The sequence below is a fragment of the Manis pentadactyla genome, chromosome 6 (genome assembly GCF_030020395.1).
Source record: "Manis pentadactyla isolate mManPen7 chromosome 6, mManPen7.hap1, whole genome shotgun sequence".
Lineage (NCBI taxonomy): Eukaryota > Metazoa > Chordata > Mammalia > Pholidota > Manidae > Manis > Manis pentadactyla.
In genome coordinates, this window is record NC_080024.1 from 3,051,230 (window position 1) to 3,066,218 (window position 14,989).

The 14,989-nt window shown below is 49.8% G+C and overlaps 1 protein-coding gene across 50 annotated transcripts in view; it reads right to left on the reverse strand.

Annotated features, from left to right (window-relative positions):
• LRRFIP1 (LRR binding FLII interacting protein 1) overlaps window positions 1-14,989 on the reverse strand; it is a 131,267-nt gene that overhangs the window by 78,450 nt on the left and 37,828 nt on the right. For 5 of the 50 annotated variants that reach the window (XM_036901146.2, XM_036901106.2, XM_057503380.1 and 2 more), the window contains exon 1: window positions 231-557. The exons of 35 other annotated variants lie outside the window; for them this stretch is intronic. In XM_036901146.2, coding sequence (XP_036757041.2) covers window positions 231-296 — 66 coding nt within the window. In that variant the 5' untranslated portion in view covers window positions 297-557. Of the gene's footprint in view, window positions 1-230; window positions 559-7,276; window positions 7,408-14,989 lie in introns of those variants that run through there. 10 more of the 50 variants (XM_036901121.2, XM_057503385.1, XM_036901119.2 and 7 more) reach the window with 6 other exon arrangements.

A 14,989-nucleotide genomic window follows, 5' to 3' on the forward strand; every position in this document is an offset into this window, starting at 1 on the left:
GCGCTGTCCAGAGCCCCGGGGAACCACGCACACGGAGCTGAGGGGCAGGACCAGCTCCCACGGCACAATCTCGGGTGGGGACGTCCATTTAGGGGGTCCTTGGGCCAGGCGGTGCCCACCCACACCCCAGAGGATTGCGGCAGAAGGTGCCCACTGCCCTTGGCCTTAGAACACCAAGGGCCGTACATTCGCAGTCAGACCCGAGTTTCGAAAACGTGCTTTCCTCTTACCAGTCTCTGAGCTTCTGGGCTCAGACAGTCTATTTCCTTGTTCTGCGTGGCCGCAGGGTTGGTCATCTTGCCCGGCTACAAGCCCACCTTCTCACCGCCGGGAAAGGCACTCAGGGAGGCCGGGCTCGTCGATGGGCGGGCGGAGGGCCCTCAGCGCAGCCGCATCCCGGGACCTGCCCGCGGGTCGAGACGGGAACTCGCCCTTCCCAAGGCGGAGGCGCGCCTCCGCGGTTCCCGGGCCTGGGCGCGGCCGCAGGGGCGGGGCGCAGGTGGCCGCGGCCGCCCCGCAGGGAGCGGGGAGCCCGGGGAAGACAGGCCGGGCTCCGCCCCCAAGTGCCCGCCCCGCCCCGCCCCCGGCTCCCCTAACTCCGCCCTCGGCGCTCCCGCGCGCTCCCGCATTCCCGCGACCCCCAACCCACGACTCCCCCGCTCCCCGTGCGCGCTGCCCCCGAGGGTCCCGGCCCCCGGGCTCCCCGCTCAGCCCCGCCCGCCCCGCCCCCGCGCGCGCCCCAGGGGCGGGATTATCAATCACCAGCCACCCCTCCGGCCCGGACCGGAAAGGCGGGGAGAAAAGGCCCCAGCCGGCCCTGCCCGGCCTCCCGCCCCCAGGCGAGGGGAGGGCGTGGGGAGCCTCTGGGAGGAAAGGGCTCGAGGAGGGGCCCAGGCGGGTTCGGGGTCTGCCCAGGAGGGGCAGCGGGAGAACGCTTCGCCGGGTCGGGTGCCTGGGGCGCGGCCTGCGCGGGCGGGGCCGGCTACTCGACGAACCCAGACGTCCGCGCGGCGACGTGCCCCGACCGAGGCCAGATTGGGCTTCTGCGGACAGTAGCACCTGCGTCCGGGGCACCCCGTTAACGCGCCACCCCGGGAGGGGGCGCGGCTTCGGCGCGAGCCGCGGATACGAGCGCCCGAGGGCCTGGCGCGCCCCGCGCCGCCTTCCGCTCTGCCGGCCGGCGCGGCAGAAAACGGGGGCTGGCGGGGCGCGGGCCCCGGGCGAGGCAGCGGCCGCTCGGGGACAGGGAGCCCACTTCCAGGCGCGCGCTTCTCCCAGTCGCTGAACGCGCGTGGCTCGGTGTTTAAGGACCTCCACCGAGCGCGGAACGGTTCGTGACCTCGCCGTGCTGGGGCAGAAACACGGGGCGGAAGCGACGCGCATTTTCACCGGAATGTTAACCTGCCCTGGCCAGGCCCGAAGCCTGCGGCGCCTGGGGCCTCCCTGCGCCCCCTCCTCCTGCCCGTGCCCTGGGGACACGTTTTCAAAGGCTCTTCTGGGACCACCTTCCCGCCCCAAAACGGGAACTTCGAACAGAATCGCTTGGCCTAATTCTCTGCAAGGCGTTTCCAGAAAGTATTGAGAGACCACAAATTCACATTTAAATGTTACAGTCCCCTAAATTCCAACTCTGTGCCACCCGGACTTAATTCTCTGGTAACATGTTGGCGCATGACCCACTGTGGCCAGAGGGCCCCTGCGCACCGCGCTTTGGGGGAGGCGTCTCGGGATGAAAGGGTTGCCCGGGAGGGTAGGCGGATAGGTGGGCAGAAGGTTCTGAGGGGCAGGAGGGCCTGACCCAGGAAGAGGGTAGGCTAACAGAGGTCGCAGTGGTAGACATTAAGCAGGTTTCAACTCTGATTGGTGTGCACAGTGCAGGTTTTGATGGATAGTTATCGTTAGGTTGGCAAAAATAACTTATAAAGAGATTGAAATGCCTTCCTTTTTCTTGCTATACCTCTTTTCTTGCTGTAACACTTTTTGCATGTTAGTGTATTAAAATTCTTGATTCTGTAAAGTTAAGAGTTGGAGAAAATAAACTACATAAAACAATTCTGGGACAGCGTTATCATGGAAAGCAATTAAAATTTTGGTAGTAGCAACAACTTTACAGATGGGAATGATAGCCAATTAATAAAATAGCTTTCTTCGAGACTTCAGTTTGAATGTTCCCATCACATTCTAGAGCTACAGGCCTCCCCAGGCCCTGTGACCACATCTCCCAGAGCAGACGAAGGAGTCGGGCTCGCTTGCTCTGTCTGTCACAGAGCAATTCCTGGAGACAGCTGCATTTTCCCCAGCCTGCTGGGGATGTCGTTATTGGCTTCTTAAAAACCACCCAGGAGAGGGTAGAGTAAGTGGGCTCGAATTAAACCATCTGATTCAATTCCTGGTTCTACCACTTACTATGGGACCATGAGCAAGTCCCCTGGTCCCTGTGTCTTGAGTCTCATGTGAAGCAGTGAGGTTGCCTGCCAGCCTGATGGAAACACCAGCCTGCCTTGCAGCCTCTCAGCCCCCTCTCCCCTCTGCCCACAGAGAGGCCCCACCCAAGGCACTGGGGCCTTCCTGTCCTCACCACCTCGCCACAGCAGGAAGGAAGCTGGGCAACAATGGGCTAAAATGGCCAAGAGGTGGGAATACCCAGAGAGGCAGTGGGTGGGGCTGGACACAGAAGCCCTGGGTGGCAGGACATTGTCATGGAGAAGCAGCTAGCTGACGGCTTTTAGTCTCAGGAACAAACCAACAATACCAGCAATAACATGATAATAGTAAACGCACATTCTTATTCCACTAAACAGGAGTACATTAGAGAAAACTGCTCTTCTAACATCCATCTAGATGGAGCCTGCTGCCTTCTGATGTGTGTTTCAGCCCAGCTGGTCCTGTGAGACTGCCGATCTCAGAACCATTCTCAGCTGTGGGGCAAGTGCCCACGTCCTATGCTGTAGGTGGAGTGCTGAATTCATGCTTCTTGGTGTTATGATTTAGATCCCAGGGCCCAAGAATAAAGTGTAAAGAGTCTAGTTGTCTTCCTTTAATTGGATGTAAGTAGGTCTCTAATGAAAAGGGTCCCTCACTGAAGCTCCCTTCCCAGCTCCTCTTTTTTCTAACATTCATAGCAAGGCCACTGGAGGCTAATTAATGAGTGATGCAAACCTACGTATTGGCTTTTGGGAAGTCCGCGAAGAAGTCCAAGACGGGTGTGGCTGTGGGAGGTCACATTCTGGAGTAGGGGAAACAGTCTTCTCCCCAGTATCCAGAGCTCGGGCAGCAGTTGGGCACAGTAACAAACCCTTTACCTTGAAGAAGACAGCTAAAACCACCGAGGAGGATCAGGTGAGGAGAAATGAGACAGGAAGCTCCAGGTTTGAATGCTTGGGAGCAGAAGAAACCCAGGGTGCCTTCAATTGGTCTGAGCAGCCAGGAGGGAGAGCCAGGGATGCTCGGGAAGAGGTGGCCATTCATCTGGACTGGGCCAGCACGGGGCCAGGGTCTCTATATAAAGATCTGTGAAGCTAATGACCCAGGTTCAGTCTTCCCCCTCTTTTGGTCAGGATCCACTTCTAATGGGCTGGCTCTGAATTCCCCACCCCTTCAAGCCACCAGGCAGTTAATGACGTGCAAGTATTCAGTCCCTATTGAAGCCCAGGGACTCTGCACTGAGAGGGCACTTAACGTTTTCTGGAAATGCTGAACCAAGCATCTAAAAGCCACCATGCTTGTGATCTTCTGTGCCTTCCCAAAAGAGGGTAAATATCAAAAACCTAAAAAGCAGTTCTCCAATGTATGACCAGGTTGTATGCGGGACCTTCATTTTCTAAGGGACTCCTGACGAAAGAACAGAAGACAAATAGAATGGTCTGATTTTGTTCTGGGAACATCAGAATCATAGCTAACCAGCAAATGCCAGAACATTTAACCAGTCTGGCCACACCCAAACTCGGTTTGCTCGTCTCTGTGGTGTTGGTCTGTTTTTAGGTTTGCTAGCCTTGCCTCCCACCGCGGTTTGGTTCTGAGTGCTGGAGCCCTGGAGACCCAGCCAGAGCAGATGGGGGAGGGGGAATAGCCTTCCCAGTTCAGATAACTGACATGAAACCATTTTTCTAAATCATAGCTATTAACAGTCATTTTGCATGAACATGAATCACCACCCTTATTGATTACAGCAAAATAACATCTTGAAATACTTCTCAGTGAGCTTACATTTATGTTGTTATATTATACGGAAACTTTTGACGAATATCACAGAAGCACTTCTTGTTATTGGGTGGTTCATGAAATGACTACCCAGATGCACAGCACCATTCAGCTTACAAAGCACGTAATCCACTCCCTGAGGCCCACAAAGGGTGAAGAGCTTGCCTTATGTGCGAAGGGTGAAGGCAGGTCTTTAACCCAAATGCCCACTAAAAGTCAGAGCCCTTAGCATCCAGCACACAGCCTGACACAGGGTCCTCCTCCCCAACCTTCCCAACCCGGCGGGAGTTCTCACCGGGAACAGGCAGTCAACGGACTGGCTAGGTGAATGGCCCTAGCTGTCTCCTTGGGACTCGCCTAGACAGCAAACCTCTCCCACTCCAGGGGCGCTGACAACGCAGTGCACACACCCAGGTCGATGCCGCAGCTGGCTCCCCCAGTATGAGCTGGGCATTAGCAGGGGCCTCCCATGGGGGAGACAGATCCTGCAGTAGAAGCTGCACCCAGTCAGCTGCGCCAGCTCAGGCCCACAGTGAACTTGGCTCATGGGCCAGGACCCTCACCGAGCATGTGGTGGAGAGAGTGGCTGGAGAACAGCAGGGAGCTGGCTTCCAGCAGACAAGGCGCTCTGCGCGGGCTCACCTGCCCCCCTGCTGGTCAGACACCGCGCCCTTCACCCTCCCAGCTGCCCATGACTTGGGACTCACTTTTCCGCCCATCCCCGACTATGAGGGGCCCTTCGGAACAGGAACATGTTCTCATCAGGAATGATGGATGGGTCGGTGACTTTCCTAATAAAATGAGGACTTTCATGAGTTATCATTGTCTGTCACTGATCTTAAGTATTTTATATTTTCATAGCAATTGGGAATAGACACTTTTAAAAATGGCATATCTTTAGGACTTTTTTTTTTTTGCATAATGAAGAACCCAGCGATCACGACACTTCTTTTTCATCTAATAGATTTTTTAAAAATCCCTTTGGATTTTCTAAGGAAGGTGATGAGTCTGAGTTTAGGCTGGATTTGCAGTGGTGGTGGAAAGCCTTGGTGGGATGCCCAGCAGCTGTTCAGCATGAGAAGTACCAACTGGTCCAAGGGGATGAGGAAAAAGCAGCTTTCATGTAAGGGAAGAGGCTGAGGAAGGAATCTTGGGACTCCCACATGTAATGAATAAAAGGCCTGTCGGGGATGAGCCAAGACAACGGGGGATGAGAAGCGGAAAACAGAGGTGTCTCCTGGAAGCAGCCATTCACAGAAGTTCCCAGAAGTCTGGTGTGAATGTCAGTGTTAAACTGGGCAGATGGAGTGAAGGGAACAGGGCTTTGAGAAAGCCTTTAATTTTCATGTAGAAAAACATTGGCTATTGCACACTATTGCTGAAATTCTGCAGTGAACATTTAGAATGATTTGGGCATGTATGAGAAATGGTGTTCTGCAGTCTGCGAGGAAGGCAGGATCAAGGGGAGGACCAAGATTTTCTCATGTGTTCCTCTGTTTTTAAGGAGGGGATGAGCCTGTTTGGAGGCTGGAAGGCAGGAGTCCGAGGACAGTGAGAAAAAGTGAGGTGGGGGTGGGAAAGAGGCCTGAGAGGGGGGCGGGGTGAGGGGTGGACGTGTAGGATCTGCATGATGCCAGGCTAAATGCAGACGAGAGCACCAGAGCGGCCAGGGGAGAGCAGATGACAAGAAGTCCAGACTTGGTGCAGGGGCCGGACCATGATGCTGAGGGAGGATGAAGGGCAGGAGGAAAAGAGACGGGAAGGCCTGTCACAAAGCCTCCAGTGGCCTCGTGGTGATGCTCAGCACCTGCCGGGGCTCTTCCCCGGAGCCCAGGGTGAGCTCTGATCTGCATTCAAGACAACTTCTAATCTCTTTTATTCTGTAATTAAGCTCATTGCCAAGAGTGTCCAAGAATAGGCCATAGCAATCCTGACAACAAGTAGCCATTTATCCACTCCATCCCTCAGAACTGGGGACCCTAAGGCCAGACCGGAGATCTGAGAGATCACAGAAACCTCTCCCATATGCCCTCCAAGGAGATGGTCACACATGCCTTCAATAAAGTGTCTCCTAGGAGAACCAGCTCTGTTTTTCATCACACAACACACTGCAAATATCGACTGGTTATTTTCTAAAAATATTGAAAACAGAACAACTAAAATTCATTATGCATTTCTCAGCCATATAGAAATAATTCTGAAAATCCCCCTAAGTCAACCTAATGCAAAGAAAAACCATCTATACGTGCTCTCAGAATAGTTAATTCAAAATGCCTTTGCTCAGAATAGTGACAAAATAAGCTTTACTCTCAATATTTGTATTCACTGGTGGACAGCACACCCCACTGAGAAGAAAGAAACCAATATGTATGCTTAAATGCATAATTAGGAATAGAAAATGATGATATAAAAAATTAAAGCAATATTTTTTTTCTAGATACTCATCCATTTATTTGGCTTTGGCATATGAATTGAATAGTCTAGAAAAGATAGAATGTTCCTAATAGAGCCATGAAATAAGTCTTTACCCTAGTAGCTGAAAAAACCAGAAATTAGTCAGGTTACAGACGTGACTGACAATGTCATTCACAGACAGGAAGTGTGGGGGCCACAGGACTCTGTAATCTGGATTTAAACAGTACCCACAGCAAACAAGGAAATTTAAGGGCACCTATGATAAATTCAAAAGTTTAAAAATCAGTCACTCCTACTAAGCAGCTTGACTTGGAGACAACATAAGGACAGAAAAAAACATCAGGAAAAGTGAGCAACCTTCCTACCTAAGGATACAGGAATTTCTAAAACAGCATCCCTAAAATAACCCTTCTGAGAAAAGGAATTTTCCTAAAGGAAAATAAAGACTCTGGCACCCTCAGCATCCCACTAAGAGCACATGCTCACACCCCAATGTAAGGGTTTTCCCCTCTGCACCCGGGCCCCTGAAATAGAGTACAAGGAAAAGCCACCCACTATTAGAGTCCAGAAAAGTCCCAGATCACGGCAGCTCCTTTATCATCAATTTGTATGAACTGGATATCTTTACAGAAGACTTTAACATAGAACATAAAAGCCTCACCTTTCAAAAGTGAAGATTTTAGATGAACTTCAAGGGAAGTTTAAGGAAGAGCAAAGAACAGCAGCTGGAGAGACATGTTTGGCACAGGAGTGGAAATTCTGGAATAACTGGAGATCAAATAGCCACTCCTGACCACGTCATCTCTGACTACCAGCAAGGAGGTCAATTAAAGGTGCATTTATACCCAACGTCTCACCCGGCAGCTTCGACCCACCTTGAATAATGGAAAGGCGTGGTCTTCTAAGCCCACTGGAGACTTTAGAAATGTTTCTTTTGAGCAGGGGGTTTGATGTTAGCCACTCAGGTTATACTGAAGCCCCCTCCTTTTATCCCCACTTCCACGGGGGCGTCTGTATTAAATGTGCAATCAGATTTTATGGAACGCTCCTATAATACACAGCAGGGTTTCTTAACCTCAGCACTACTGACATTTTGGGTCCAACAATTCTGTTGCGGGCTGTCCTGTGCATCCTCGGAGGATCAGCTCTGGCCTCTCTGTACCGGACGCCGGTAGCTCCTGTCTCTGGACGTTGCCAAGTGTCTCCTGGGAGGCAAAATGGTGCCTAGTTAGATCAGAACCCCTGATCTGGGGTGCTGGTGCCTTCATCAAGGCACCCACACGGCAGAAGCACGTTGCCTTGTCAACTTACGCAGGTACGGCATGCCCCGACAGATCCTTAGCTCAGGATGCACGGAAATAATGGTCCAGATAGAACTCTTTCCAAATACCATTTAAAATCTGTGGCCCTCCTGTTTCACCAGGCAAGAGCTCAGAAGCAGGGCTAATCACTGTAGTCAGGAAGTGCAGGAAAGTCAGCCCCAGACATTAGGGAACAGGAGGTGGGGCTGCAAGGAGGGAAGTTTGAAGCTGACATTCGAGATGGCGCCCTCACACCGAGGCCGAGGGTGTGATGGTGGAAGTGGGCTGGACGGAAGAGCACGGCAAGTGAGCAGGCCGAAGAGCTGAGCGAGGCCCCTGTGGGAAGGCCTGACCGAAAAGGGGCGTGTGCTGAAGAGTGAGGCTGGGGTGGGCGCAGGCAACCTGCCGGTCTCCACAGGATGTGCGATTTGTGCAGAAGGCCCTCAAACTCCATAGCAGAGGTCTGGGAGAAAATCTGGCTGGAATCCCTGTAATGCTTTTATTAGTTTGTTGTTCCAGTCAACTCCCGTGACCTCGTCCAGCTTCCTGTGTAAAGTGGGAGGGACGCGGCTGGCAGACAGGGCGGCAGTGAACAGTGGGACCCCAGTCTGGTGTGAAGAGGTACCATCCCTGAGAACTGGCAGCACATTCTGTCTGTTATTCTGCAGTACCCGGGTTATCTTTCCCGCAAGCTAAGGGACCCTGGAATTGCCATTTACATACAGGTGTAGAGAAGCTGTAAGCAGTCTCAGCTAACGTGGACTAGGTTTAAAGCTTTAACCAGCATTTGTGGAGCACTCTTTCAGGCAGCTACCCCACTTCAGAATTTTGACACTGCTGTATTACTATTCCCAAAGCCAACCTTTCAGTGTTCTAGGTCCTTGGACAAACAGATTATGAATGCGACTATGTAAAAATGTATACATACACACAAAGACTGGAAGGAAGCAGAATAAACAAAAGAGCTGCTCTATTTAAGTGATGGAATCGTGGGAATTATATTGCTTTCCAGAATACCCTTAGATGTTGTTAGAACACTCTTTAAAAAATTAATACATTAAGGAACTTGAACTTTATTCCGGAAGCAGCAAAGGACCCACTGAAAGTATAACAGGGAGGTAGGATTTTGTATGAAGAAACTGTAAGCTACAAAAGTTGAAAATCACCCTCACTGTTCTTTCCCCAAAATTTCTTGGCTGGCCTCACTATTTACTCACCCAAATTAACTGTAGAGTCCACTTGTTAAACTTTAAACCAACCTTGTTCCCTGAACGGGGATTTTATTTGAATTACATTGTAAATTATTTGGGGAGAGATTAACAGCTTTTTAATCTTGAGTCTTGTCATCCAGAAACAAGGTCTCTCCAGTTCTAATTGAATGTGTCGTTGAGTATACTGTTAGTTTCTTCCTGTAGGCCCTGTAGAGTCTTTATTCCTAAATTTGAATGGTATCTGAATTTTTTGGCATTTTTTTAAAAGTTATTATTGCAGGATATGGGAATGTTATGGATCTTTGTTTAAATCACCACCAACTCTCAATTTCAGCCTGATTTTTTTGGATTAGACATACACATTTTATCTGCTCCTTTTCAGTAGTTAAATTGCCGATTTCTTTTTCCTGTCTGAATGTCAGCACTCCTGTCATTACAGTGCTGCAGTAGCCCTGGGCTACTGGTCTCTGTTTAAACTGGATACTCTACAATTGAGGAAATAGTAAGGACAGAGCAGCTTTGTAACTTAGTGTTGCACTGCAATAGGACAGGACTGGAGGCTTGTTAGTCTTTAAATAGAATTAAATTGCCTATAAAGTAAACAGGGGATCTTGTCCGTCACTTGATAAGGAACCTGAAAGGACATGAATGACAAGTCTCAGAACGAGACACTCCTGCCTCAGACTAGAATCTGATTTTGACCAATAAAAGATAAACAGGCAAAGCACCCTGGAAAAGGAACAGCACTGAAGTCAGCGAAATGTTAGTATTGTTGGCATTAGAATACGATTTTCTGTGGGGAGAGTGACGCCCAGCTCAAGCTGAGATTCCAGGGCCACGTGAAGACGGCTTCCCTCTGCCTAAAACTTGCTGGTGGCCTTGGGAAAGTTATGCAACCTCTCTCTATGCCTCAGTTTTCCCTTTTGTAAAATAGGAGTAATAGTGGTACCTAGTTCATAGTTTATAAGGATTGATTGAGTTCTTACTTGTAATTAGTATTTAAACATTGGATCTGAATGCAATGTAACCAGTCCCCATTTACAAAGGGATTTGGGAGTTCTTTGGTCCCAGACCAACCGCCCCCCACCCACGTGCCTTCCTGCCCGGCCCCAGCGTGGCCTCTCCCTGAGCCCTCTGTCTCTGCAGCTCAGAGCACCGCCCGCATCCTACAGCCTAATGCAGGGGGACACAGAAGCTTGTTAAACCCACAAAACTGAAGTATTCACTGAAATTCTAGCTCATGAGGCTCTGGGAGGAGCGGCCATATCCCTTTTCTAGAGCAAGAGGCCTGAACTTTGTGACAGTTATTTTCTTTCAGGCACCCGGCACTTCCTAGTGAAGAGTTTTGATCTATATGGCTGGACTTGAACTTCATGGGCCAGATAAGGAGGCATGACTATGTCTCCAGAGAATGGTATTAGGCAATAGAAGCTCATGAACTTCTCTTTTTGTGTAAACTCTCCTGCAGTGCAGGCTTTTGAAAAGGAGAAATCAGCTCCCTGGGCTGAGACAGCTGAGAGTATTGAAAAGACAAATTTTGCAAGCTTTCAGGTTTAATATCCTGTGATGACTTAAGATCTATGTCCTACATTTGGAAAACAGTATAATAGGACTATCTCTATCTTTTGGCATCTTTATCTCAAGAAGAAGGCAAAGGGGTGTACGCAGTGAAGGACAGGAAAAATAGGGGAGAAGCAGACAGGGCTTGGCAGGGTGGGCCCACTTGGCAGCTGTCTCCTGGTGGCCACGGGGAAGCATTTCCGAAGGGCCTGTGGTAAAGGGTTCATGTGGGCTTAATAATACCAGGTAACAGAATGATAAAAAGGGCCCTTAGGACCCATTTTATCATTATATTGATCCACACTGAAATTTCCCACAATTCATATTAAATATATAAACCCATTTATTCTTTTATAGGTGGGAGCAAACCAGTGTCCATTAATGGATAAACACAATGTGGTCCATCCATACAATGGATCATTATGGGGCCTTAAAAAGGGAAGGACATTCTGACATGTGCTCCAGCACGGATGCACCTTGAGGGTGTTATGCTAAGTGAAATCAGCCAGACACAGAAGGACACATACCGTGTGATTCCACTTACATGAGGTCCCTAGAATTGTCCAGGTCACAGAAATGGAAAAGAGGGAGGGGGTCGAGAGGGGCTGGGAGTGAGCGATGGGGACTTGGTGAATACTTGGGACAGAGCTGCAGTTTGGGAAGAAGAGGGGCCAGTGGGGATGGCGTGTGACAGTGTGTGTGTGCTTGATGCAGCTGGACTATATGCTGAAAAATGCTGAAAATGGTAAATTTTATGTGTATTCTACCATAATTCTAAAAAATGGAGCAATTTTAAAAAATCAAATTTACTGTTTCTGTAATTTCAAAAAAAAGGAGGAAAAGGAAAGTCAGCATGCAGTTTTCCCCAGAAAACAGAAGTTAGAAGGTGTGACGTCCTACTGTGTCCACATGATATTGGCCAAACAAAAGATCAGGAAATCTGGGTGGGAAGAAATCTCCAGAGAATCCCTCCAGCGCACATCTCTGTTTTAGACCATCTCCTCACCATGAGCCTTCCACATTAGAAATTCACAGACATGTAAAGATTTCAGTCATCATGACCCTACATGGATTTTCAAATATTGTCAGCAAAACAGGAACAACTGGGACTGGCAAGGTGGCATTCTGTGTTGACAGTTGCTAATTTAATTTTGTTTTTTAAAAGGAGGAAAGGAAGGTAAGCAGGCATCAGGCAAATACTGTTCCTTTAAGTATATACATTTAAGCCTTTCTACCACCGTCTCTTATTGGAGAAACAACACACAATGGTGCAAATTTAAGTTAATCAGACTCATAGAGACAGGCTGGGGGAAGGAGGGCTGGAAGTCGTGGTCAAATGGAAACAGAGTTTCAGTTCAGGAAGATGAACGGGTTCTGGTGCTGCATGGTGGTGGTGGTCGTGCAAGGATGTAAATGTGCTTAATGCCACTCAACTGTACACCTACACAATACATTTTATGTTATATATATTCTACCGCGATACAAAAATAATCCGTTCAAAGTTTTGCATCATAAGAAAATGGCTACGTCAGCCTTGGCACGTGGGCTTTATGGCCTCCTGTCCAGCTGTAAGATGGCATTTAATGACAAGTATGTAATAGAGGGCAAATGCTTATGACAGAGTGAGTGCCCGCAGCTCCGGGTACACACCTCCCTCCCCGGCAGTATCTACAACACATAAACAACAGCAAAGACTCCAAGGAAATCATCACAATAGCCACGGTTGCCTTCTATGTAATGAGGATAAGGTTAACCTTTTGTTTCCTTCTAGTTTCCGATGTTTTTTTTTGAGAGTATGTACTACTTTTAAAGGGGCGAAAAAAATTACATAAAGTTCATTTTCCTTAGTAAATTTATTTGAAAAAAAGGAAAGAATGGGGAAAAAAAGCCCTTACGTTTTATGTTCCTAGAGGCTTTTAAACCTACCCAAAGAGATGGCAGCTCATCAGGCCGGCTGCCACTTGCAGCTCTTCCCACGTCTGTGCAGTGGAGGCCCCGGCAGGCTGCTGGAGCCCACGGCCATCCTCACAATAGTATTCTTAAATGCTTGAAACAAAGTCCATAGCATTACAAAGAAAATGGATTATGCTGAAACACATTATCAAAATATATTTTAAAATTGTGATATAGTCTATCAGTGAGTCCCATCAGGACAAGAGGAATGACACCAGTCATGCTAACAGTTAATTTAACACAGGGGCCCCAAGGAGCAGGTGTTGGGTGACTGAGAAGGCAGAGGGGCCTCAGCAGACACAGAGGTGCTCTTCTGGGAGCAGCACGGCTGGGCGACTGCACCCCAAAGGCTGGAGGGGGGACCCAGCCCTCCGAGCACAGTGCTTCAGTCTCTGCCAGGGCCCCGTGGAGGCGGTTTCTGCGAGTGTGAAAACACTAGAAACGGAAGCGAGAGCGGCTGCCAGGGTGCAGAGCGTTGCTGGGTGACACTCACAGAAAACAGGAAGCAGGCAGGGAGGGGCAGCTTCTTTCCCTTTCCTCTGAACTCACGGGCTCCCTCTAGGCCCTGTCGGCGAGCCCAGGTGAGGCGAGGCCTGCCGCACTCCAGCCCAGCACCCAGCTGTGTAAGAAGGGTCTGGGACCTGGCATGCGCGTGGGCCCCTTGCTTAGTGCATCCAATGGCAGGACTTCATATCTGCCACGTTACATGGTGACGTGCGTTTTCCCCAGCTGTCTCTGCCATGTGAAGCAACATAAAACATCTGGGTTTCTACTGATGACCAAGTCACACATCCCTCAACATTACTGATGTTTTCGTCTAGATTCACGTTGGAGGTAATGCTGTTCTTTTTTGCCTCTCCAGTTTCAGAGATCTCTCAAAATCCAACCACAGGCCCCTGGGGGTATTCATGGACCCAAGGTTAAGAATCCTTCTGGGTCTTTTGAGATGTAAAACCCAATTCTTTGTCTCCTTTAATTTTTGCTTTAAAAAAATCACATGATCATTGATACCAGGGTTTTTTTTTCTATGCTTTGAAAGAGAAAATAATAATAATGCAAATTCATGCCTTTGTGCATCTCTCTCATTTAACTGATATTACCAACCACTCCTGCAAACAGTAAATAGTAATTTTGTGCTTTATGGATCACATTTATACCTATTTCAGAAAGCCACAGAAAATAAAGACAGAGAGCGCACTGCACTGACATCCTCGCCCCGCACACTTGGTGGGGACTGATAGAATCGGACCTGAGTACCACCTTTCGAATAAGCCCACCCACCATCTCAGGGAGACCTGGGTGTCATCTTCCCTAGGCTACAAGCATCCTCCAGAGGACACGTCAGCAGGCCACAGCCCACCTTTCCCCTGACCCCTCCCCTCAGAGAGCCCACCGAAAACCCTGGCCATAAACTGCCTCTTGACCTGTTAGAGACCCTCTTTCCTTTGTTCTGCTGGGCACGACAGAGGGGGCCTCTCAGGTTCAGCAATAAACCTGCCAGGACTGCTGAGTTCGTGTCCCCTCTCTTCTTTCAGGGATCATTCCAGGATTCCTGGCTGGTCTGCAGAGCTCTTTCCCCTAATGCCTTTTGCTCCCTGGGCTCTACTGGCCCCGTGTCTTTGGCCATGACCCAGATGTCCCTGAGCACCAGGACTATACTTCTAATCCTGACTTCTCCAGACCTCGGCCCACTTGCCAGCTGGACAGCTATGCCCGGGTGTCCCAAAGTTATCTCAAACTCGACATGTCCAAAAACGGAAACTCCTGTCGCCTGGAGGCTTCCCCTGGCACTTCCCCCGGGGGAGCACTGCGAGCCCACGCCTCCCAAGAAGGCTTTCTATAGTCCCTCATTTGTAGAGGACAGACAGTAACAGTGACAATCCTGTAAAGCTGTTGTAAGGACCGAATGAGACGGCCCTTGCCGGGTGTGCCCACGGAAGTGGTATCAGTCCACGCCACACAAGCTGCTGCTGGCACTCTTCTCGAAGGCCGTGTTCTCTCCTCTCCCCACCGCAGCTCATCAAGTCAGCTTCCTGTCCTGACGTCACTTCCAGGCACTCCCTTGGGGCTGCCTTCTATCAGTCAGGCCTCAGCGTGTGTCCTCAGAATGAGGAGAATTCTCCCACAGAGCCCCACCCCACCCTGCTGCCAGGGTCATTCATTCACCACATATGGGTGGAACGCCCACTCCGTGCTGGATTCCATGCCACTGTGGATGTAACAGGGATGAACAAGGGGCAATTCTACCTTCTAGAGGGAACGCTGATGTTGAGTACTGCACAAGTAATTACTTACAACTGTGATATGTGTCATCATGTTACATGGAAATGTCCCCACACCGTGCCAGGC